The following is a 24000-nucleotide window of genomic DNA, read 5'->3' as shown; positions in this document are numbered from 1 at the left end:
TTGATTATATTAAGGTAAAAATTCTTATACAAACAAAACTAATGCAGACAAGATTAGAAGGGAAGCAATATACAAAAAAAGGGTTTTGATAAAGTCATTTCTAAAATATATAGAGAACTGACTCAAATTCACAAGAATTCAAGCCATTCTCCAACTGATAAATGGTCAAAGGATATGAATAGATAATTTTCAGATGAAGAAATTGAAAGCATTTCTAGTCATGAAAAGGTGCTATAAATCATTATTGATAGGAGAAATGCAAATTAAGACAACTCTGAGATACCACTACATGCCTGTCAGATTGGCTAAGATGACAGGAAAAGATAATGACAAATGTTGGAGGAGATGTGAGAAAACTGGGACACTGATGCATTATTGGTGGAACAGTGAATGGATCCAACCATTCTGAAGAGCAATTTGGAACTATGCCTAAAGAGTTATACTTTGTTTAACTGTACATACCCTTTGATCCATCAGTGTTTCTACTGAGCTTATATCCCAAAGAGATCTTAAAGGAGGGAAAGGGACCCATATGTGCAGAACTATTTGTGGCAGCCATTTTCCTAGTGGCAAGAAACTAGAAACTGAGTGGATGCCCATCAGTTGGAGAATGGCTGAATAAATTATGGTATATGAATATTATGGAATATTATTGTTTTATAAGAAATGATCAACAGGATGATTTCAGAGAACTGTGGAGAGACTTACATGAACTGATGCTAAGTGAAATGAGCAGAACCAGGAGATCATCATACACCGAAACAAGATTATATGATGTGGCTCTTTTCAACAATGAGATGATTCAGACCTTTTCCGATGATCTTGTAATGAAGAGAGCCATCTATACCCAAAGAGAGGATTGTAGGAACTGAGTGGTGCTCAATAGTGTTAAAGGCTTTGTAGTGCTTAAAGAAAATAAGGACTGAGAAAAGGCCACTGAACTTGGCAAATGGGAGCATTGGTAGTTTTAGAGAGAGCAGTTTTCAGGGAAGGATGAGATCTGAAGCTATATAGTAAGGGGTTAAGGAGCAAATAAGAAGAGAGAGTATGGAAGCATATGCTATAATAGCCTTTTTGAGGAATTTAGTTACAAAGGTCAAAAGAGATCAAAGATGATAGCAAGAATAGGTCAAGTGAGGGTTTTTGAGACTCGGGAAAACCCACGACATTTTTCTAGGCCTTGAGAAAGAAGCTAGTAGACAGGGAGAGACTGAAGTTATGTTATAGAATAAGGATGAGGGAGCAATCTGTTGGAAGAAATGGCATGCAGATAGAGGGGTTAACCTTGGTAAAGAGAAAGGCTAGATATAATTCCAAAGAGATAATAATTTTTTGCTAAGTACTATTATCTTCTTATCTCTCTGAAATAATGGATAAAGGGAATGGGTCATATCTTGTGGATTTTTAACTGTTAGAGAAATATCAAAGGTATAAGAGTAATAAGCCATGCAAGTTCCAGCATCTTGACCAATGTAACTATATGAGGGAATATAGGTCACCATCCTGCCTTACCCATTAATGCTAAAAATTAGTTAATGGAAACTCTAGGCAGAGTAGGGAGGAACAATCTCAAATATTATTTTGTCTAACTCAAACCCAAATGAGAATCCCTTCTACAATATATCTGACAAGCATTCAATATAGGCAATGAGGTGACCAGAGAGATACTTGTGTAGATCCTTGAGTCAGAAGGCTGTAAACTTAAATTTGATCTGAGAAACTTACTAGCAGTGTAATCCTAGGTAAGTCACTTAACCTCTTGTTTGCCTCAGTTTCCTCAACTGTAAACCGGGGATGATAACGCTATATACTGTACAAGGTTGTTAGGATAAAATTTGACAATATTTGGAAAGAATGTAGCACATAGTAAATAGGCACTATGTAAATTATTCTCTCTCTGTCTCTCTCTCTTCCCCCTTATTTCTCTTTCTGTCTCTCCACCCTCTTCTCTTTCTCTCTGTATCTCTCTATTTCTCCTGTCTATCTGTCTATTTCAATCACACATACATACACACACACATCCTCCACTGAGGGAGTTTTGCAAAAAGTCCATTCAAATTTAGGGTATTTATTTGTGTGCTATTTTTTTTCTTCTACTGAGATTAAATTTGCCTTTTTTCTGCTTCCACCCATTGCTTCTATGTCTTCTTTCTTTAGCCTCTGTTATTTGATAGTCTTTCATATACATTAAATCATTGGCAACTAGATAGCTTAGCAGATAGATTGTCAGGCCTGAAGTCAGAAAGACTCATCTTCCTCAGTTCAAATCTGGCTTCAGACACTTAAGAGGTATGTGGCTAAAACCATGTTTATCTTAGTTTCTTCCATGTATAAAATGATCTGGAAATGGCAAACTACTCAGTATCTTTGCCAAGAAAACCCCAATTTGGGTCACAAAGAGTTGGATACAATTGAAACAACTGGACAGCAACATACATTAAATCATGCCTCTCTACCTAGTCTTTCTTCAGGGAAAATAATTCTAAAACTCTTAATCTATGATTTATGAAAATGATCACAATTCATTCTCAAAAAAATAATTTGTGTATATGTAGATGTAACACAGTTTTTTGAAAAGTGGAAATTAACCAAAGAATTCCATTTAAATAACTATTTTACTCAATAATAATGACAGATAATATTAACTTCTGACACTTATTACCTTTTTAGTCTTGACAAGTCACTTAAGCCTTTTTGCCTGTTTCACCTATGAAATGAGCTAGAAGGAAATGCAAACCACTCCAGTGTATCTTTGTAGAGAAACCTCAAATAGCATCATGAAGAATAGGACATGACTAAAAATGACTGAACAACAACCAAATGTTAATCTAGTCTTTCTTTTCTTTCAATTAATGAGTGAAGATATGCAACAACAACAACAACAAAAGAAATACATATGAGATTTTAAGCATCTTTCGAATGTTACTGGTCCCCTTCAGATCATAAAAGTAATGTATTCTCATGATTCACCTAGCATGGCACATAACTAACTAGTGGTTCAGCCTTGGTACATATCCAAATGGAGAATTCCAAATAAATGTCTTCTCTAAAACTGCACATTCAGTTACTGGGATGATCTTGCCAGAGAAGTCAGGATGACATCCTGGTTGTTTGTAACCATATAAACACAAACTCTTTTTCAGTTGGCTTTCATTCTGTTTTATAATCTCTTGTTTAGAATTGCCTGAAGGCAGATATTCACCATTTGATTTAATTCTGGCAAATCCCCATAGTTTGCAAACTTGTATAAATAGGTTTTGATTTAATTGTTTATCATTTCAGTGACACAGAACCACCTGCAGACTCAAACTGGAGGTAGGAGTCTTGATTTTTCTGTCCTAAGAAAAGGAGTATATATGTCTTCCAAAGAGTTTCACATTTATATTCAGTAAGGATAAAAAAAGAAATTAAGAATAGGGTTATTAACAGTGAAAATGGACATTTATGAAGCACCACAGTTCTCAAATATATTATATTGTACACATTATTTTGTTTCATTCCATCCATACAAATGTATGAAGTAGTAATAGGTAGCACAAATACTATCTTCATTTCCAGATGAAGAAACTGAGGCTCAGAGAGGCTATGGTTTACCATAGATTCCAGAACCAATAAATAGCAGAGGCCATTAATTTCTGAAATTGTATCAATGTTCTTTCCATGACCCAACATAGCCCATGATACGATATAGACAGGAAAAGAGTGGAGGGGACAAAGAAGAAAAGCTGAACTGAAGAGAACCATTTGTAATATAATAAAGACTTGAGAGTATATCATGGCCAAACCTTTTTGTTTCTACCTATATAACCTAATCTCATTTTCATCTCTTTCTCTCTTCTAGTAAAGTTACAGCCTTTCTTAAAGCCCTCATAACTTCTCACTTAGACAACTTAAATAGCCATCTATAAAACTAGTTTTCTTTGGCTGTCCCTCATATCTAGAACACTCTCCCTCCTCTAATCCTCCTGGAGATTCTTCCTCCTCCACTCCCCCTATTAACTTCATTGGCTTTCTTTAAGTCCTAACTAAAATTCTGTCTTTCATTGGAGCTCTTTTCCAACATCTTTTAATTCTAATTCCTTTCCTCTGTTAACTATTTCCTCTTTAAACTGTTTATATCCCCATCTTTTTGCTATTTGTCCCCTATATTTGGATAACTGTGCTCCCTGTCCATCTCTTAGTTTCCTTTGCTTACTTCATGATGCAGTTTCTCTCACCTTCTCCAAAAAGCCTTTACCATCCCTGTATCTGCTGTTGCCTTACCCTTTAAAATTACATTCATATAATCTTTATATGTTTGAATATACCTAGTCAAGTATATATTATCTCTTTAAAGATAAAGACTGACTCTTTTCTTTTGTTTTTCTTTATATCCCCAATGCCAAACCCAGTACTTAGCACAAAATAAGCACTTAATAAATGCTTATTGATTGGCCAACTCCAGGAAACTGTGCTAAGTTCTGAGACTCCAAAGACAAAATGTAAAATGATCCCTCCCATTTCACCTGCTCTCAGAGAATTTGTGGTTTTGTTTGTTTGTTTTGATGAGGCAATTGGGATTAAGTGACTTGCCCAGGGTCCCACAACTAGAAAGTGTTAAGTGTCTGAGATCAAATTTGAACTCAGGTCCTCCTGATTGCAGGGCTGGTGCTGTATCCACTGCACCATTTAGCTGCCCTTAGAGTTTATACACATAGAAAAATAAATATAAGGTACTTTGAAACAGAAGGGAACACTGAGAGCTGGAGTCATCAGGAAAAGCTTTTCATCAGAGATGACCTGATCCTTGAAAGTAGCTTCAAGAGGGAAAAGGGGAGGATTTCTGGCACAATGTGAAGGCATGAAGCCAAGAGATGTTAGACTGATTTCAGAAGATGCATAGTAGGCCAATTGGCTGGAATGATAAATGTGTGAGCAAGAACGGTAGGAAATTATTAGGAAAAATAATCCGGAGCCAGATTGAGTAGGGCATAAATACTTGACCAAAGAGTTTGTATTTTGTTCAAAAAATCATTGGGAATAAATGGAAATGGTCAGTATTATTTTTATTATTGTTAGTAATAATACTAGCTAGGATTTATGGAGTGTTCTAAGATTCTGCAAAATGCTTTTACATAAATTATTTTATTTGTTCATTTTCATTGAGCTGTGAATTAGGTATTATTATCCCATTTTACAAATGAGGAAATTGAGACAGGAAGGGATTAATTTGCCCAAAGTCACAGGACTAGTAAGTGTCTAGGGCGTAATTCAAACTCAGGCCTTCCTGATTATTAGTACTAATACACTCTTCAAGTGAAGATGACTTTGGACAGCTCTGCTGAAGTTAAATCCAATCACCATCCTGATATCATTGGTTCACTTAAAGAAAGAAGGACAAACAACAATTCTCTTCTGATATGTACTTTGAAGGAACTATATATATACACACACACACATATAACATTTATCTGTGTAGTATATTTTTTGTTTATTTGTTTCTGTATGCCCAGCATTTAGCATAGTGACTTGTATTTTGTAGATAATTAATAAACATTTATTGAATAAAAGTGAATACATTCAAAGAATGGATATGAGAATTTTCATGCTTGGGATGGAGCAAAGTTAGAAAACAGCTAATAATCCAATAAGGGTGGAATGTAGGGGGCATTAATCAATCCAGAAACAAGCATTTATTGATACAAAAAACAATAATGGAATAGCTCCTGCCCCTAAGTAGTTTGTATTTTGTTGGGGAATACTACATATATATATATATATATAAAGATATAGAAAGTAAACACAATGAAATTTCAGTAGACATGCACTAATAGCTGGGAATATGAGGAAAGACCTAATATAGAAAAGGAGAACTTATTAACTTGGGCTTTAAAGGAAAGTAAGCATCCTTAGAAATGATGGTTTGGAAGGAGTGCATTGCAGGCATGGGGGAATAGCCTATGCAAAGTGGCAGTTGCAGATAGTGGGAGATGAAATGTTGGGAACAAGGAGTCAAATTTAGCTGGAATTCATCTAATATATGATAGGGAACTTGTATTTGATTCCTGGAAAGGTTGGCTGGAACCAAATTATAGGTCTGTCTGTCAAGCTAAAGAATTTGTATTTTATTCCATAGTTTTTTATTTTTTATTTTTTTGTAGTCCTTGAAATTTATTGAGCAGAGGAATAACACAATCAAGCCTGTGATTATTTTTAACAGCTGTGTGAAAGATGTACTGGAAAAGGGAAAGACTGAAAGAAAGGATTGGTTTTTTTTTTCTTTTTTAAAAAAAATATTCTTTTGTCCAGTTCTCTTTCTATAATTTCCCTTGTGCTTGTACTTTGTTACAATTCTTTTTTTCTGTAATTGAGAAATTTATTTAAATAGATCAAATAAAACATTTGCTTCTTTGTCCTTGAATTTAGGAGAAACATTTAGGACTAGGCACTTATTTTTTTTTTTTAGAGTAAAGTATTAGCTTCCTAATTTGTCTCTCTACTGATGGCCTCACCCCCTCCAATACATAACTATATACTGCTGCCAGAACAATCTTAAATAAAAATTCTGATGTAATCTCAGTCCTCTCCTCAAAAATATTCAGTGTCTCCCTATTACCTGCCTAAATAACCAAACTATTTCATTTCTACGATACCTTAGCATCATCAGAATCCCAACAAATTTTATCCCCACCTACTTCTTTAGTTTTAACTTCTTTTACCTATGCACTATCTGTAGACTGGCTTGCAGCAAAACTAGATTATTTCCTGTTCTCCATGTACCTTTCTACCTCTGAGGTTTTGTTAGTGTTGCTCCTCTAATTAAAATATACTTTATCTCATATTGGTCTTTTGATGTTTCACTTATATTTGAAGACTTAACTTGAAAACATTTCCTTTCTCATGAATATTCCCCTTTACCTGCAGACATATGCAATTTCTTTCTCTCTACTAGACCCTGATACCACCTCTCTAGTACCACTTATTATATTCTGCCTTTCATTATGCTTGTATTTACACGATGCATCTCCTACATAATAATCTTCCTGGATTCTGGGGCTGTGTCTTAATTCATCTCTGTGTTCTCCACAATGAGAAGAAATATGGTGTAATGGAAAGAAAACTATTCTCAGGGTTAAAAAGCATCCAGCTTAAGTTCTGCCTTTGACTTTTCAGATAGAAAACAGTTGTTGATCTTCATTGATAATTTCTTTACTTGAAATAGTTGAAATTGCAGAGAGAGAGACATCACTCTCGCTGAGGAGAAAAAAAATTCCCCCTTAGGATCTAGTATACTGATAGGTTTGCTCCCTAACTTTAATCACAAATGGGTGCTGCCTTAATCCTGTTGAAAACCTTGGCTTAACAAGTCCAAGTTCTCCTACTGCCTCCGGAACCATCTCCAGTCTTCCTGATCTGTATCTGGCCACTGGACCCAGATGATCTGAAGGAGAAAGTGAGGCAGGTGACCTTGCACAGCTCTCCCTTAGTTACATCCAGTTCACTTGCATGTCATGGAATCTCCTCCCTGATGTCATGGTCCTCTTCAAGAACGAAGGACAAACCACAGTGGTTTGAATGAATAAATGAATCATACAAAGGTAGCATGTTAAAAATTAAGCTTCTGGTTAGCAGGAACATAGTTATTTGGGGAAGCTAGGTGACATAGTGAATAGAATGCTAAGCCTAAGTCAAAAAACTCATATTCTTGAGTTCAGATCAAATAGCTATGTGATCCTGGGCTAGTCATTTAACCTGTTTACCTTGATTCCTTATCTATAAAATGAGCTGGAGAAGGAAATGATAACCCACTCGAGTATCTTTGTGAAGAAAACTCAAGAAAAGGTCACTAAGAGTCCAACATAACTAAAATGGCTGAACAGAAACAACACAATTATTTAAGGAGAAATCCTATAGAAACTAAATATCTCAAAATGTTATATCAAAGCCAATATATTTCTATCAATGTCCATATCTTTCTCCTGGAAAGTGTGAAGGCAATGCTTAGCAGGCTACAAATTGCCATATATGAAAAGTAATGTAACTTTAAATATCTATATATTCAATGAAGTAATCATTAATACTAATAAAGGACATTTTTATTGAACTTTATTTTCAAAGCACCTAACATGCATTTAATTCTCAAAATATTCTGTGAAGTATGACCTATAGATATTATTATCTCCATTTTGTAGGTAAGAAACTGAGTCACAGGATCTTAATTGATTTGCCCATGATCATACAACTCATAAATGTCTAAAGTAACTTTCCAACCCCAGTTTCCCTTGACCCTAAGGCCATTCATTGTTCTTTTCACTCTACCACACTGCCTCTCTTGATGTCTTCTGTGTATTATAAAATATAAGAAAATATTACCAAACATTAAATATCTATATAAGATTATTTACATGAAACCTTTCTGGCACTAGTTTAAAATTGCTCCTGGACACTGTTTATGTTACTCAGTGTGATTTGTGATTATCCAGATTCCAACTTACCCCCTGAGCCAGGAAGTGTTAAAAAAAACAATGTTATTTATCCTGTAGTGACTGTTTACACATAAAATTTTTAAAGAAAACATTGGAGGGGGAGGAAATATCTTTGGTTCTTTTTTTCCCTCCAATTCCCAAACTTTCCTAATATTTCACATATTCTTCCACAGAAAAACAGTATACCAAGTGGGTGTTGTAACTCCATTCTTATAATTAGATTTCTTCCTATTATTTAGGAATTATAATTCTGATGCAAATAAGAGTTCTATACTGGTGAAAACAGGCAGCCTTCAAGTTCTCCAGTTAATTAATATTTTAGCAGTTATTCCAGTTTAAAATGAAAGCATGTCTTGCTTTTCCCAGGTTCATCTCCTTGTTAAATCTTAGGGTGCCATTAATTAACTCAGTGGAGCAGCAGCTTCTTTAACCAGGTGCTCAGTCAGTCAATAAACTTTTATTCAGTGTTTACTATGTGCCAGACACTGTGCTGATCTCTGTGTGTAGAAATCTGAACAAAGAAAAGAAAAGAAAGACAGGTAGTAGTTTATCTTAGTGAAAGTATTATCTTCATATGCATGGTTCTGTTCTAAATAAGTCCCATAAATCAGGTTAAACACATAATCATTGCCTTCAGACACTTAGTAGGAGCTTCTCCATTCCTTTAAAACCTTTTTAAGAGAGAGTCTATTATCTCTAGTTTTAATGAAATCTACTTGGTCCCTTGCATGGAGAGGTATATCACAAATGTTTATTGACTCTTCATTTATTAAATTTCTCCCTCACTCTGCGTTTTGAAAACCAAGAAGTTACCATCCTTTATTGAAGTGAAAAACATTCATCCCTCCATCTTAAAAATTAAACCAGCATTTAGTTTATTCCAATATTTTTAAAGAAGTCTCCACATTTTTCTCATTAAATGTTATAAAAACCAGTGTAATAAAGTGTGTCAAGCACTTTGTAAACTTTTAAGTGCTTTTTTTGGTAATGATTAGTTCTTACTAATACCATAATTGTTTTCAACTGAATTTCCAATCAAAATAATATACTCACACACATTTTAAGCTAATATGTGCTCATTTACATTATGGGAAATCTGATCTGAATAGTGTGATTATTCTTTCCTTAAAAATAAATAAACTACACATCCATACTAATTTTGAATCTGGAATAATGTCTGGTAGATTTATCCTTATGAGAAAATACTATACTTATTTTTATCTTTCTTTTTTCTCTTTTTAAAAGTATAGATGGGGGCAGTTAAGTGGTACAGTGAATAGAGCACCAGCTCAAAAGTCAGGAGGACCTTAGTTCAAATCTGCCCTCAGACGCTTAACACGTCCTGGTTGTGTGACCCTGGAAAAGTCACTTAACCCCAAATGCCTCAAGGGGAAAAAAAAAGTATAGATAAACTAGGAGTTACAGAGCAGAATATAAAATAGATGAAAGTATATGTATATGTGTGTATGTGTGTATCACACATATATGTTTACATACACATTTATGTATGTGTATTATGTGATCTAACTATACAAGCACATTTGTGCAGGTATGATCACATCTAGTACTTTGCTCATAGAGAATGGTCAATATGTACTTTTCTAAAGTTTTACCTCAGATCAGTTTTTATGATCTAATAAAGGTTTGTGAACTGGAGTTCAAGGAGAAAAGATTCTGAAATCAAGTTGTGTTTTTATCAACATCCCTTCTTTCCAGATGTTGAAAGCCAAGTGATTTAAAAAGGGATATCCTTAATTGGCACACCATTTTGTACTGCTGTGTTACCTAAACTGACCTTTTTTTGCTTCATCTTTTTTTTTTTCCCCTGGAAGAACCACATACAGTTATCTCGTATAATTGCAACAAAAAGGCTGCTACTGAGGTCAGCATTTTATTAAAAAAGTTGGTTAGGTGTCTTACAAAGTCTCTGAAGGCTGGAACTGGCTTTTGGGATGATTACTGAATGTCTTTAAGTCCACGAAGAAGTTTAATTAGGCACTCATGCAAAATGCCAGTAACAACAGCAAAGGAAAGAAAAGGTAGACAAACTAAAGATTGATGAAAGGACAACCAGAGTGAAGGTAGACTGATAAGGTATAATTTTGAGAATGGCTTGGCAAAGCTGTTTGCTTAAATTACAGAATTAACACTGAAGCTGGCAGAGGATGAGAATGACAATAAATGCTTTTCCATTTTCAACCTGAGGTGGCAATTTGTTAAAAAGTCTTTCACAATGAATTGATAATTCATCATTCAAAAAAAAAAAAAAAAGAAATCCCACATACATTAATCTATTAGCAAAAGCCTTTAAAAAATGTGCACCAAAAGCTAGATAGCTACCACATTTCTCTCTTGTTAGCCCTGTGAAATAGGATTTTTTGTTTGCTTATTTTACTTATACCCTCAGAAAGAATCTCCATAGCTAATATCTTAGAAATGACACATAATAGGGACCACTTCCTATCTCCCATCACATTTGGGCTTCAAAGATCACAGTGAGCACAGTAAACCCTATCTCCAAAACACCAAGGGCAGCAGCCTAAGTGGATAATTAATGCCTCAGAATAGGAAGAGTCTTTCATTGGAGCTTAAATTCTAGCTGTCAAATAGTTGAACCACCAGGCTAGGTTAAGTCTTGATGTTCTCTGAAAGGACAACTGCAAGTCTTCCTATTTGATCTCCCTTTCTCAGAGGTCTCCTCATTCCAATCTTATCTCTACACATCTGCCAAAATGATTTTCCTAAAAGGCAAATCTGATCATGTCACAGTCTTTTCCACCACTCAAAAACCCCCAGTAGTTTTCTAAAGGCTCTCAAATCAAAAATTAGCTCCTCTCAAATTCTCCCCAATTTGGTCTTTTCCTACCTTTCTAGTACTTTTATACTTTTTCTTTGCATTTTAGACATACTAACCTACCTACCTTCATATGTGTGTGTGTGGGGGGGTATTTTTTTGTCTTTTATTATAAAAATACTTCCCAATATCTTTAACTGAATGTTCCCTATAAATGGACAGTTCCCTCTTTTCTTGACCTCCTGAAATTGCTTGCTCACATTTACGACTCAGCTCAAGTTCCGTTTTCATTATAAAACTTTCTGTAATCTCCCCAGGTGATGATGCCCTCTCTGCCAAAATTATCTTATATTCACTTTGTATATTCTCTATGTACTCGTATGGGAACATGCTTTCTCGCCTATTTGTATATAGAAGGTCCTTAAGAATTATTTCACTCAAGTCTTTGTATTCACAGTTATTAGCACAGAATAATCATTTAATAAGTAATAAGACCTTTAAAAATCAAATAGGAGATTTTATATTTGAGCCCAAAAGTACTAGGGAGCCACTGGAGTTTGTTAACTGGATAATCTAGTTAGATTTATATGTTAGGAATATCAGTTTGACACTTAAATGAAGGATAAATTTGCATATGGAGAGACTTTACAAGTAGCAGGCTACTTAAGTTCAAGTGTGTAGTGATGAAAGTCTAAACTAGGATGAGGGCGCTATGAAAAGGAGGTAGAAAGGAGAAAACTTGACTCTGACTGGATGACTGGATATAAAGGGTAAGAAAGACTGAGATATCCAGGATGACATCTAAGTTACAAGCCTGAGTGATTGGAAGAATGGTGATGCCTTCAACAGTAATACAAAAATTTGGAAGAGAGGGGTTGGGTAAAGTGAGTTCAGACTTTGACATATTGAGTTTAAAATGTCTATTATGACATCAGATTCAAGATGCCTAATAGCTAGAGATGTGAGGTCAGGAGAAAGATGGTTGCTGTTCAGACATTTTTAGTCATGTCTAACTCTTCATGAACCCCTTTGGCGTTTTCTTGGCAGAGATAGTGGAGTAGTTTGCCATTTTCCCCTCCAATTCATCTTACACATGGGGAAATTGAGGCAAACTGGATTAAGTTACTTGCCCAGGGTCACACAGCTACTAAATGTCTGAGGCCAGCTTTGAATTCAGGAAGATGAGTCTTTCTTTCCCTAAGGATGATACTCTATCCACTGCATCACTTCTGTTTCAAGAGAGGCTAGAACTGACCAAGAATATCTGAGAGTCATCTGCATAGAGACAATAATTGAAAACATGGGAGATAATAACATCACTAGGTAAAATAATTCAACCTCCTTTTTCTATAAATGAGGAAACTAAGTTGTAGACATGTTCACTGATTTGCTTAAGATCAGGTTCTTTAACTTGAGTCAGTGTTCATCATAATATTGTGCAAAGTGAATGTTGAAAACCATCTTTGCATGTATTTGGAAAAATAAAATACTATTTTAAAAAGAGTCATTGTCCATTCTAGAAAATATCCATGTGTATATCCCATATTAAACTGTGAAATCCATAAGGGCAAAGAATGTTTTTGCCTTTCTTTATATGTATAAAGCTTGGCCTGCTTTCATTGACTTGACTTGACTGAATCATTTTAGAAGGGATACCCATTTCTGTATGGATTGAACTAGATGATAAGATACACTGATCCATTTGTGTGATATATTGTTTATGCAGTCACCAAAAATAACACTTCTCAATACTCACCATCCAATAAAAATGCCTTCAGCTTCTCTTTTATACTCCCCCACTTTTTTCAGTGTTATTATCTATTTTCTTTTCCTTTCCACCTGTCTCAGCAAGAAGCATCCCAATTATTTTCTCCAGTCAGTTTCTTTGTCTATAATTATATGTCTTTCCACCACTTCCAGGACCTTTGCCAAAACTCACTCTTTTGTCTTTCTAGGCTCCCTGTGCATCAAGACTTTTGTTCATCTGCTTAAAACATGCAATGTCTCCTTATCCCTTAAAGAAAATGGAAAAACAAACAATAACAAAATTCTTCTGACTTTTTTTACTTCGTCCATCTATTGCCCAGTATCTCCCATTCCCTTCCCTGCTAAACTTCTTGAAAATATTATTTTTATCTGATATCCCCATTTCCTTGATATATATTCAATATATCCTTGATGTATCTGCTCAACCTCTTTGAATCTTGCTTCTGCTTCCACTATGATAGTTAAACTGTTATCTCAAAGCTCATCACTGAAGAAGCCTTGAATCAAGTTTTATTCTCCCTGACCCTGCTGAAGCATTAAAGAGTTTAAATGACTTATCCAAGCATTATATTAAAAATCATGTATGGCCTTCTCATATGCAAAGGCATTGCTTTAGTTTACATAAATGTTTGGTCTGGCAAAGGAGCCAACATTTTAGAAATGTTCTTCCATTCATAATGAGTGGTATTTTTTTTCAGTTTTTGTTTGTTTTGTAAGCCATGAATTTTCTAATGTCAGAATTTCTTTTTTCATTTTCATATCTCTTCATCTGCTGCTAATGGTTATTCTCACAAGACTATAGTGGGAATCATTTGATATCCCATGGTTCTTAGAGGGACTCAGCACCATAGGATAAGGTCAAACGGGAACTTTTGCTTATCAGTTAATTTCTATAACAGAACTCACTTGAATTAAAAATACATTAAAATGATACGGTTTATATCAGAATGTGCCCCAGATCATATGTCCTATAAAATATTCTATGTTCTCTCTTAGAAATTTAATTTACTTTTGTTTCAATGATTATCTCAACACAAATGGTTTCTAAATATATGCATCAAGCCTCAATCTCTTTTCTGGGTTCCCAGTGGGCATCTCCACTGTATATCCCACTGCCACTTCAAACTCAATATCTCTAAAACCAAGATTATTGTATTTTCTTCTTACATCTGTTCTTCCGAGTTCATCATTTATGTCAATGGTACTATAATTTCACTTGTAAAATGAGATAACTGATGTAAAGTACTTTGCAAACCTTAAAGTGTTCTATAAATACAAAGTATTGTTGTTGTGCAAGTAGGTGGGGCAATAGATAGCATGCAAAGCCTTGAGTCAGACAGGCGCAGCTGAGATCAAATCCAGCTTCACACATTTATGAGCATATTGGTTAACCTTGTTTGTCTCAATTTCTTTTTTTTTCCTTTTTTTTTAAAAATGGTATTTTATTTTTCCAAATAGGCAAAAATAGTTTTCAACATTCACCTTTGGAAAACTTTGTGTTCCAAATTTTTCTCCTGCTTTACCCCGCTTCTTCTTCCCCAAGATAGCAAGCAATCTGAGATGTTAAATATGTGCAATTATATTTCCATATTCATCTAAACATATTTTCATAGTCATTATGCTGAACAAGAAAAATCAGAACAAAAAAGAAAAATGCATGAGAAAGAAAAACAAAAATTAAGCAAACAACAACAAAAAAGTGAAAATACTGTGCTTTGATCCACATTCAGTCTCCATAGTTCTCTCTCTGCAGACAGAGGGCACTTTCTATCACAAGTCTATTGGCCTTGAATCACTGCATTGTTGAAAAGAGCCAAGTCCATCAGAGTCGATCATCACATAATCTTGCTATTGCTGTGTACAATGTTCTCTTGGTCCTGTTCATTTCAGGTAGCATCAGTTCACATAAGTCTTTTCAGGCCTTTCTGAAGTTAGCCTACTCATCATTTCTTATAGAACAATAATATTCCATTACATTCATCTACCATAACTTGGTATATAACTTATTCAGCTATTCCCCAACTATTGGGCAGCTATTCAATTTCCAGTTCCTTGTCACCACAAAAAAAGAGCTGCTACAAACATTGTTGATGCAGGTTCTCTTCCTTCCATTATGATCTCTTTGGGATACAGAACCAGTAGAGTAGGTCTCAGTTTTCTTATCTCTAAAATGACCTAAGGAAAGAAATGGCAAACCATTCCAGTGATTTTGCTAAGAAAGCCCCAAATGGGTTCAAAAACCAGACATAACTGGAAAATGGATGACCAACAAAATTATTGTTGTTATGATTATCATTCAAATAGTTATCAAGTTCTGTTGATTTGTTCTACTTCCATAGTATCTCTTTAGTCTCTGCTAATACAAGTACCCATTATCACCTTCCTAAACTTTTGCTGCCGAATATTTTTCTCATCACCATACTTATCTGGTCCTAATACATCTTTCATAAATCTGCCAGAAGTATATTATACACAGATCTGATCATATCTCTCATTTGCAGAAACCCTTTAATGGTTCACTATTAGTTATTCAGTCAGCTCCATAACCTATCTAGGCCCTTCATGAAATTGTATCATTCTACCTTCCTACCCTGATTTTCTGCTTTTGTCAAATTTGTATAATTGTACAATTGTAGCATAAATGTTTGTTGACTTGATTTGAGTCAGACTCTTACTAAAAGATACCATTTGAGCAGGGAGATGGTGATAAGCTGTCCTCAGTGACTTCTTTAAAGGCTTTAGACCAAAATTCCATAAATTTACTAAGAATTATACAAACATAGATTTAAAGATGGAAAGAACTTTATGGATTACCTGGTCCTAACTCTTCATTTTACAGATAAGAAAATAAAGGCATAAAAAGATTAAATTTACTTTTAAGTTATCAGATACTTTCCCCAACCTTCTTTTACCCTGCACATTTCAGCATCATTTTTTTGTTTGTTGCCTTCCCTTATTTGATTGTAAGTTCCTTGAAAGCAGGAATTGTTTTTCTTTTCCTTTTTTTGGTCTTATTTGTATCCCCAGAATTTAACACAGTGCTTAATAAGTATTGATTGACTGAGCTACTAAAGTGAGCTGCCTAAGGTCATGTAACTTAACTAATAAGTGTCTGAGGGAGACTCCAAAACCATAGCTCCATTTATTCACTGTGCTGACTTTTTGCCAGGGACCAGAAGAAAACAATCTAAGCATCTTTTCCTTCCCAAGCCAATATCTACCATATCATAAAAAAATATGAATAAATTAAATACCAGGTTTCTCCCATGTAATTGTTCCTACATTTTCAATCAAGTGTTAAGATTCCAGTGAATCCCTCCAAGCCTAGATGTACACAGTCACACAGATGTAGTTTAAAGCTGCCGATGAAAAGTAGAAATGATACTGTCCATCATATCATGCTATTATGTTGTGGAAAATCTCTAAAAGAAGACCTGTGAATAGCACATACATTTTCAGCTTTCCTAATAGGATGTCAATTCTTAACCAAAAAATGTTTGATAAATGCTTACAGATCCCTCTGAAAATCAGGCTTCAAAATCAAAATGACAGCAAACAAGTGGCTTCAGAATTACATACACCAGTGGTTCTCAAACTTTTGTTTTCAGTATCTTTATCCTATTAAAAATTATTGAGGATTTCTCCAAAGCGTTTTTGTTTATCTGAATTATATTTATAGACATTTACCATATTGGAAATAAAAACTATTTTTGAATTTGTAGACCCTCTAAAAGGGTTTCAGAGATCCCCAGGATTCTCTAGACCATACTTTGAGAACTAGCAAAATAGGAGAAATTAGCTGAAAATAATGAAGAGCTTACTGAAATAGGAGTATCTCTACTGATCTATAATGCCAAACTCTACAGATCAAACCACAAACATTCTATTTGAGTTTGCACAGCATAGTTTCTCTCCATCCCAGAAGGCTCATCCCCATGTTACTCACATAGCAGTGCCCCCCTCCCAGATGAAGGGACTGAAAGGACCTAATTGCTGTACTGCTTCATGCCTGGCTCCCTGCTCTGGTGCACTGCTTAATCAGTCTCCTTTGACTAGAAATCCAATATCTCTTGCAAAAAGTCTGTAATAATGCTTTGAAGTTATTTGCATCCAGCCAGAAGAACCTTTTAGTTCTAGTTCTAAATTAAGTACCTCAGTGGTTTCAATCCCCTGATCAGTAAGTCAGCTGGATTTCATACCAATCACACTGGGTCTCAGCTACTTTTTAGTCACATCAATGAATTGATGCATGAAACTGTATTGTAAATATCTTTGTTGTGTTTGATGAGGAAAGGAACTGATTCCAGGACAGTAAAACAGTTGTACAACCGACCATGGAAAGCTGCATTTCTCTGTTTTCAGAAGGAAGAGTTCTTTCGGAAAAGCACATTTGCCTGTTTTATAGGATCCTTTGAAATCAAATTAAATGAATAGAGTGTAGCTTGTTCTGTCCTTGGATGTGCACTGAAGGTCAGAATGTGTACCTGAAGCAGAAGTACATGTACGCCATTGTAATTGCCTGGCTGACCCTGTCCAGCCTGGGTCTAAACACTGTCTTTTCCCATCCCTATCTAAGCTCTGAAGAGGTAGCTCTGTCCAGCTAATAGCATTTCTTCATTTCACAAAGTTATCCAAATGTATTCCAATAATCATAGCCAATGGATTTGGTCCACTCTATCAGCCCCTTACACAAGCCTCATAACCTGCGGCCAGCAGCAAAAGTGATCATCAGTATTTATCTCAAGGTGACACTTGTAATGGATGATTGCAGCACTTCTTAATCCATTTATGTAATCCTTGCTGCTGGCTTGCAGTTATTTTCAGGGCTTTTGCTGCGATAAAATGGTTCCTTTCCCAAGACAGAGTTCATTCAATTTAAATCTAGATTGATTACAGCCAGACTACAGCATGTCTTTACTCAAGGGGGTAAAACCAGAAACAAAAGAATGAACTATGTAAAATAATTTTGCATTTATTGAGCCCCTGTGGTATCTTGGACTTTGCATATAACGGCAAGTTATAGTCTCTACCTTTAATAATGATGTAGCCCCATTTAATACCACCAGACACCCAAGTCATTTATATACCCAAAGCAGTATACATATATAGATAGATACACACACACACATACACAGGTGTGTGTGTGTGTGTGTGTGTGTGGTTAGAATGTATATGTATATATTGATGTATATGTATATATTGTATATGTACACACACACATTTATATATAATATGCATATCCACACACATACATCTAAGCTTTCATTTAATATCAGAGAGAGCTTTCTTTGATTCTTCTTCATATTAATAAAGAAAGGTACTGTAGTACAATGGAAAGACTATGCCCTTTGTAATTTGAGAAAATGGGTTAAATAAGACTGTTCTGTTACTTGTTACCTATATGACTTCAGGCAATTCACTTAATTCCTCTAGGCCTCCTTTTCATCATCCTTGAAATAAATGGATTGGACAAGATAACTTTTTAGATCCCTTCCAATCCAAACTTATGAACCTATGAACTTAGTGGAAGACAAAAGCTGATCTCCATCCTTGCCTTTTTCTTTATTTTCTTGCACTCTTTTTTTTTTAAACAATAAAAATTTTTTATAGGACAGTAAATTTAGAGAAGTCTATTTTCTGTGCGTGTTTTCAATGATACTAGCGATTTTAGAGCATTACAAATAAATGGGCAACTGACCATGAAGCATTTATAGGATTTAGAGCTAGAGTTTCAGTGCACATTTGCTGATCACATACTATGTGCAAAGCCCTGGAAGAGACCTTAGATCATTTCTTATATGAGGAAATTAAAGACTTATCCAAGGTGACAGAGGTATTATGTAGCTCAGCAAGGATTCAAATCTACATCTTCTGGCTCCACATCTAGTACTGTCTCCACAACACAGTGCTCTTGAGCATCCAGCATCTAGAACAATATCTGACACTTAGTAGGCACGTGATTAATGTTTGTGGATTGAAAGAACATGTAAAAACAGATCTCACAGACATGAGTCTATACTTTTACCCTGAATCCTAGGATAGGATCCATTTCTTCCTCCTGAAGGAGAAAAGTCTGGGCTCTGAGATATTTCAGCATGATGGGAGTTAGAGATTACATCATGTTTCAGGGTTGTCTCAGTTCATGGGATCATTGAATTATGGATCTGGAACAACAAAGATCTCTCTCTCTCTCTCTCTCTCTCTCTCTCTCTCTCTCTCTCTCTCTTTCTGTCTCTCTGTCTGTCTCTCTTTCTCACATACACACACACACACACACACACACACACATCTCCTTTTTATATAATTACATAAACTGAGTCCAGGGAGATTCAGTGACCAGTCAAAAGGAGAAAATCAAAAGTGGAAACAAATAGCCACCCAATTTTGGGCATTTCCTGCCCAAGGTTCCTTCCTTCCTAAAAATATGCCTAGATGTTTTGTCCCTGCTTAAGTGAATTGCATTAAAGAACAGTGACTACAAGTCATGATTAATCAGAGAAATGCAAATTAAGACAACTCTGGGATATCACCACACACCTGTCAGACTGGCTAGAATGACAGAGAAAGATAATGCAGAATGTTGGAGGGAATACTGATACATTGTTGGTGGAATTGTGAACACATCCAGCCATTCTGGAGAGCAATTTGGAACTATGCTCAAAAAGTTGTCAAACTGTGCATACCCTTTGATCCAGCAGTGGGCTTATACCCCGAAGAGATACTAAAGAAGGGAAAGGGACCGTATGTGCCCAAATGTTTGTGGCAGTCCTGTTTGTAGTGGCTAGAAACTGGAAACTGAGTGGATGCCCATCAATTGGAGAATGGCTGGGTAAATTGTGGTATATGAATATTATGGAATATTATTGTTTGGTAAGAAATGACCAGCAGGATGATTTCAGAAAGGCCTGGGGAAACTTACACGAACTGATGCTGAGTGAAACAAGCAGGGCCAGGAGATCATAATATACTTCAACAACAATACTATATGATGATCAATTCTGATTGACCTGGCCATCTTCAGCAATGAGATGAACCAAATCAGTTCCAATGGAGCAGTAATGAACTGAACCAGCCACTCCCAGCGAAAGAACTCTGGGAGATGACTAAGAACCATTATATAGAATTCCCAATCCCTATATTTTTGCCCACCTGCATTTTTTATTTCCTTCACAGGTTAATTGTACAATATTTCAGAGTCCGATTTTTTTTGTACAGAAAAATAACAGTTTGGTCATGTATATTTATTGTGTATCTAATTTATACTTTAATATATTTAACATCTTCTGGTCATCCTGCCATCTAGAAGAAGGGTGGGGAGAAGGAGCGGAAAAATTGGAACAAAAGGTTTGACAATTGTCAATGCTGTAAAATTACCCATGCATATAACTTGCAAATAAAAAGCTATTAAAAATTAAAAAAAAAGAGCAGTGACTATATCCATTGGACTTCAAGTAAAATTACTCCTATCATTTTTCATGTGGGAATATTTTGAAATCATGTCCCTAGCTCCCAAAGGTTTTAGGTGGATAGATGGATGGATGGATAAAGGGACAAAAGTATTTTTTTCAGGATTTTGCGACTATAGCTTTAAAAACATTGAAATAGAAAGTAATTTTCGTTTCATATAAATAAATCATTTTGGTCCATTCAGAAGTTTGGATAATTATTTCTTAGTAGACACTTAGAATCCCCCCAAACAACTCAGGCTATTAGCCACAAATTAATGAATCCATTTTATGTGTGAGTGTTGACTCATCACATTAATAAATACACGAAATCATTGATTAGATGCTTTCTTTGGAAGTCAGTAGAGTGCAAAGCCAGAGTTCTTCTAGAGATATTCCCAAAAGCTTCTTCCATGGTGTATGTACCACCCCCCCACACACACACACATATGGCTGCTACCATATATCTCTGTTCCCACTGGATATATACTTCATCTCTTTAGATTCAGGCTCTCTCTTCCTTCCGAGGTAATAATCATATGATTGAATAATCATAATTTATACAGACGTACTAATGGAAAAAGGCTTGAGGAATTCCTCAGAGTCCTTCCTTCTAATCCCATACCACAATGTGGTGGGTAAGGTAAGGTTCCCTTTACTTTTGGATCTCAGAGCTTGCTTTTTTATTTGCCAATATAAGACTTGGCACAATGCTTGGTGCATGGTAGGCACTTAATAAATTCCTTTCATTTCTATTTCATATATATTCATTGTAGCAAGAGGTTTCAATGTAGACATTGACATGTATATACAAACCAGTACACACATGTAGATATAAAACATCTCTGATACTAATTCTAAATATATATATGGATATAGACACATACACACACATATATAATATATATGTATATATTAGGAGGTTCAGAATGTGATTTTATCTTTTGATTTGTTAAGGGAACTCCACATGAAAATTCATTCTGCCTGTTCAGGTTAGCATTACATCTATATATTATAATTTCTAGTGTTAAAAAGAGTTTAAGTAAGTTTCAGAGGCAGAACATGAATCCAGATCTTCCTGATCTAAAGCTCACTTTTAACTAAAGATAATATTTTAAAATATGACTTTTTCCCTTAAAAATTATCAAGTTCCCTCCTAAAGTTTTTTCAGTATAATTAATATTATCTATAGGTTACTGTCAAGAATTTTTTTAAATATTAATTTTATTTTGCCTTGGAGGTACAGAATGTGATTTTATCTTTTGACTTATTAAGGGAACTCCACATGAAAATTCATTCTGCCTATTCAGGTTAAGAATATATCTGTATATTATAATTTTTAGTGTTAAAAAAGAGTGGTCTAAGTAAGTTTCAGAGGCTGAATATGAAGCTCATTTTAACTAAAGATAACATTTTAAAATATGACTTTTTTCTCTTAAAAATTATCAAGTTCCCTCCTAAATTTTTTTCAGTATAATTAAGATTATCTATAGATTACTGTCAAGAATTTTTTAAATATTAATTTTATTTTGTCTTTTTTTTTAGCTTTGCATTGCAAAGGAAGTCATCTTCATCACAACTCTATCTGCCTCTCCCCCCAAATAAATAAATGGATTCATTGAAAAATGACATAAGGAAATTTGATCCTATTATAGATCTTGGTCAAACATTTTATTATTTTTGGAAAGCAGTTAGGATTCTGACAGACAACAGAGCCTCATTTGCTAGGCGTGTAAAGCAATGGGGCTTACATCCAAGACTTGACTTGGCCCTCCAGACACACATGAGCTCTGCCATGCTTGCAATTGCATTCTTTAAATACATCTGTACACACATATGTTGTTTGCATTGCAGTGGACCTGGATCGGCTGAATGATGATGTCAAGCGCTACAGTTGCACTCCAAGGAACTACTCTGTCAATCTGAGAGAAGAGCTCAGGCTGACCAATGTCATTTTCTTTCCACGGTGCCTTCTCGTCCAGCGCTGCGGTGGGAACTGCGGCTGCGGATCGAACAACTGGAAATCCTGCACATGCACCTCGGGGAAAACTGTGAAAAAGTACCACGAGGTATCTCCTCAGGGCCTTTCTTTGTTGGGGTGCTTTGTTCTGCTTTGTTCATCTATATCAGCCCTGCAGAGAGCATGGAATGAGAAAGTGCTCCAAATCACATTGATTACTAGCTTTAGCTTCTGGTCATTCCCACAGATTATTTTGACTTCTTTCGGGAAGACACATCTATTTCTAGGATGTCATTTCAATGTCTAAGCTTCATAGAATTGAAAGCCAATATCCAATTTTTTTTCATTAAGTCTAACAATAAGTACAATGAAGACTGTACATTGAGACCTTTGCTGTCTCTGAATGTAATTTCAATATTAAAAAAAAAAATGTAATGTCTTACTTTATAATAGAAACTAGAGCTGCACTTTCACTATGATGATTTCCCAGGTGAGAAAACTCCCTCCACCTATGGACATCAACACCTCTACAACTTTTAGTCTTAAAGATATGCCTCAATAGAACATGAGGGGGTTAAATAACTTTTATAGAATCACAGAACTGGTATGTTAAAGATGAGACTTAAATTCAGGTTGTATTCCTGTCTTCTCTCATGGAAAAGTGTTACTGTAGCCTTTGAATATCTGATTTGTTCTGAGTTCATAGCTTCTCCCTAGCTTTTTAGGAAAAATAAAAGAACCCAGATTATTTCAGGTAATGTTTTATAATGTTTTCTATTCTCTGAAACTTTAAGTATATGAAAATGAGGTTGCAAGTGAATATGATTATATTTAGTTTATTTGGAAATAACTACATTATTTCAAACTCTATCAGATGATGCTAATTTGTTATTTTCTTGGCCAAAATAATATATACCTCACCTCACAGTTCTCCAAGGCAGACACTCTCATAGGCAGAGAATGCAAATTTGCCAATCTTTGTTCTTCATTGTTCTTTATGATTTAATGAACTCAGAGTTGGATGCTGTCCTTCACTTCTAAGAACCTGGATTTTGTGGTGTTTAATCATACCCTGAGGATAAAAATCCAGTCAGAGCTGGAACCAAAATAATCTGTGAAATAACCATGTTTCAGGTTAATGATAAATTTGAGTTATAGCCCTTAGTGTCCAAGACTTTGATGTTATTGTACAGGCTTATTTTCATTTATATTCCATTACCAGTCACCAGAGCATCATAGAATTCTACAGCATTAGAACTGGAATGAACTTTAGATTCTGAAATCCACCACCTTCATTATACATACGGGAAAACGGGCTCATTGAGGTGAAATTATTTACCCAGGGTGACTGAGCTAGCTGATGGAAGAACTAAAACTGGTGCTCAGGTCCTAAATACTCCAACTGTGTGTGTGTGTGTGTGTGTGTGTGTGTGTGTGTGTGTGTGTGTGTGTGTTTAAGAGTTGTCTTAGAAGGCAGTGATTGACAATGTCAAGAAATCTTTCTTAAGTAATCTCTATGTACAACACACCATACTAGTGGCTGAACAAAGTACAAAATTCCACTGTCAT

At 35.2% G+C, this 24000-nt stretch overlaps 1 protein-coding gene across 2 annotated transcripts in view; it reads left to right on the top strand.

The window, feature by feature from the left end:
• PDGFD (platelet derived growth factor D) overlaps positions 1-24000 on the top strand; it is a 309965-nt gene that overhangs the window by 269212 nt on the left and 16753 nt on the right. For both annotated transcript variants that reach the window (XM_051986892.1, XM_051986891.1), the window contains exon 6: positions 22326-22540. In XM_051986892.1, coding sequence (XP_051842852.1) covers positions 22326-22540 — 215 coding nt within the window. The remainder of the gene's footprint in view (positions 1-22325; positions 22541-24000) is intronic.

The sequence above is a fragment of the Antechinus flavipes genome, chromosome 3, assembly GCF_016432865.1.
Source record: "Antechinus flavipes isolate AdamAnt ecotype Samford, QLD, Australia chromosome 3, AdamAnt_v2, whole genome shotgun sequence".
In the NCBI taxonomy this organism is placed as follows: Eukaryota; Metazoa; Chordata; class Mammalia; order Dasyuromorphia; family Dasyuridae; genus Antechinus; species Antechinus flavipes.
The sequence above is the reverse complement of the archived record's forward strand: the minus strand, read 5'-3'. Positions and strand labels throughout refer to the sequence as shown.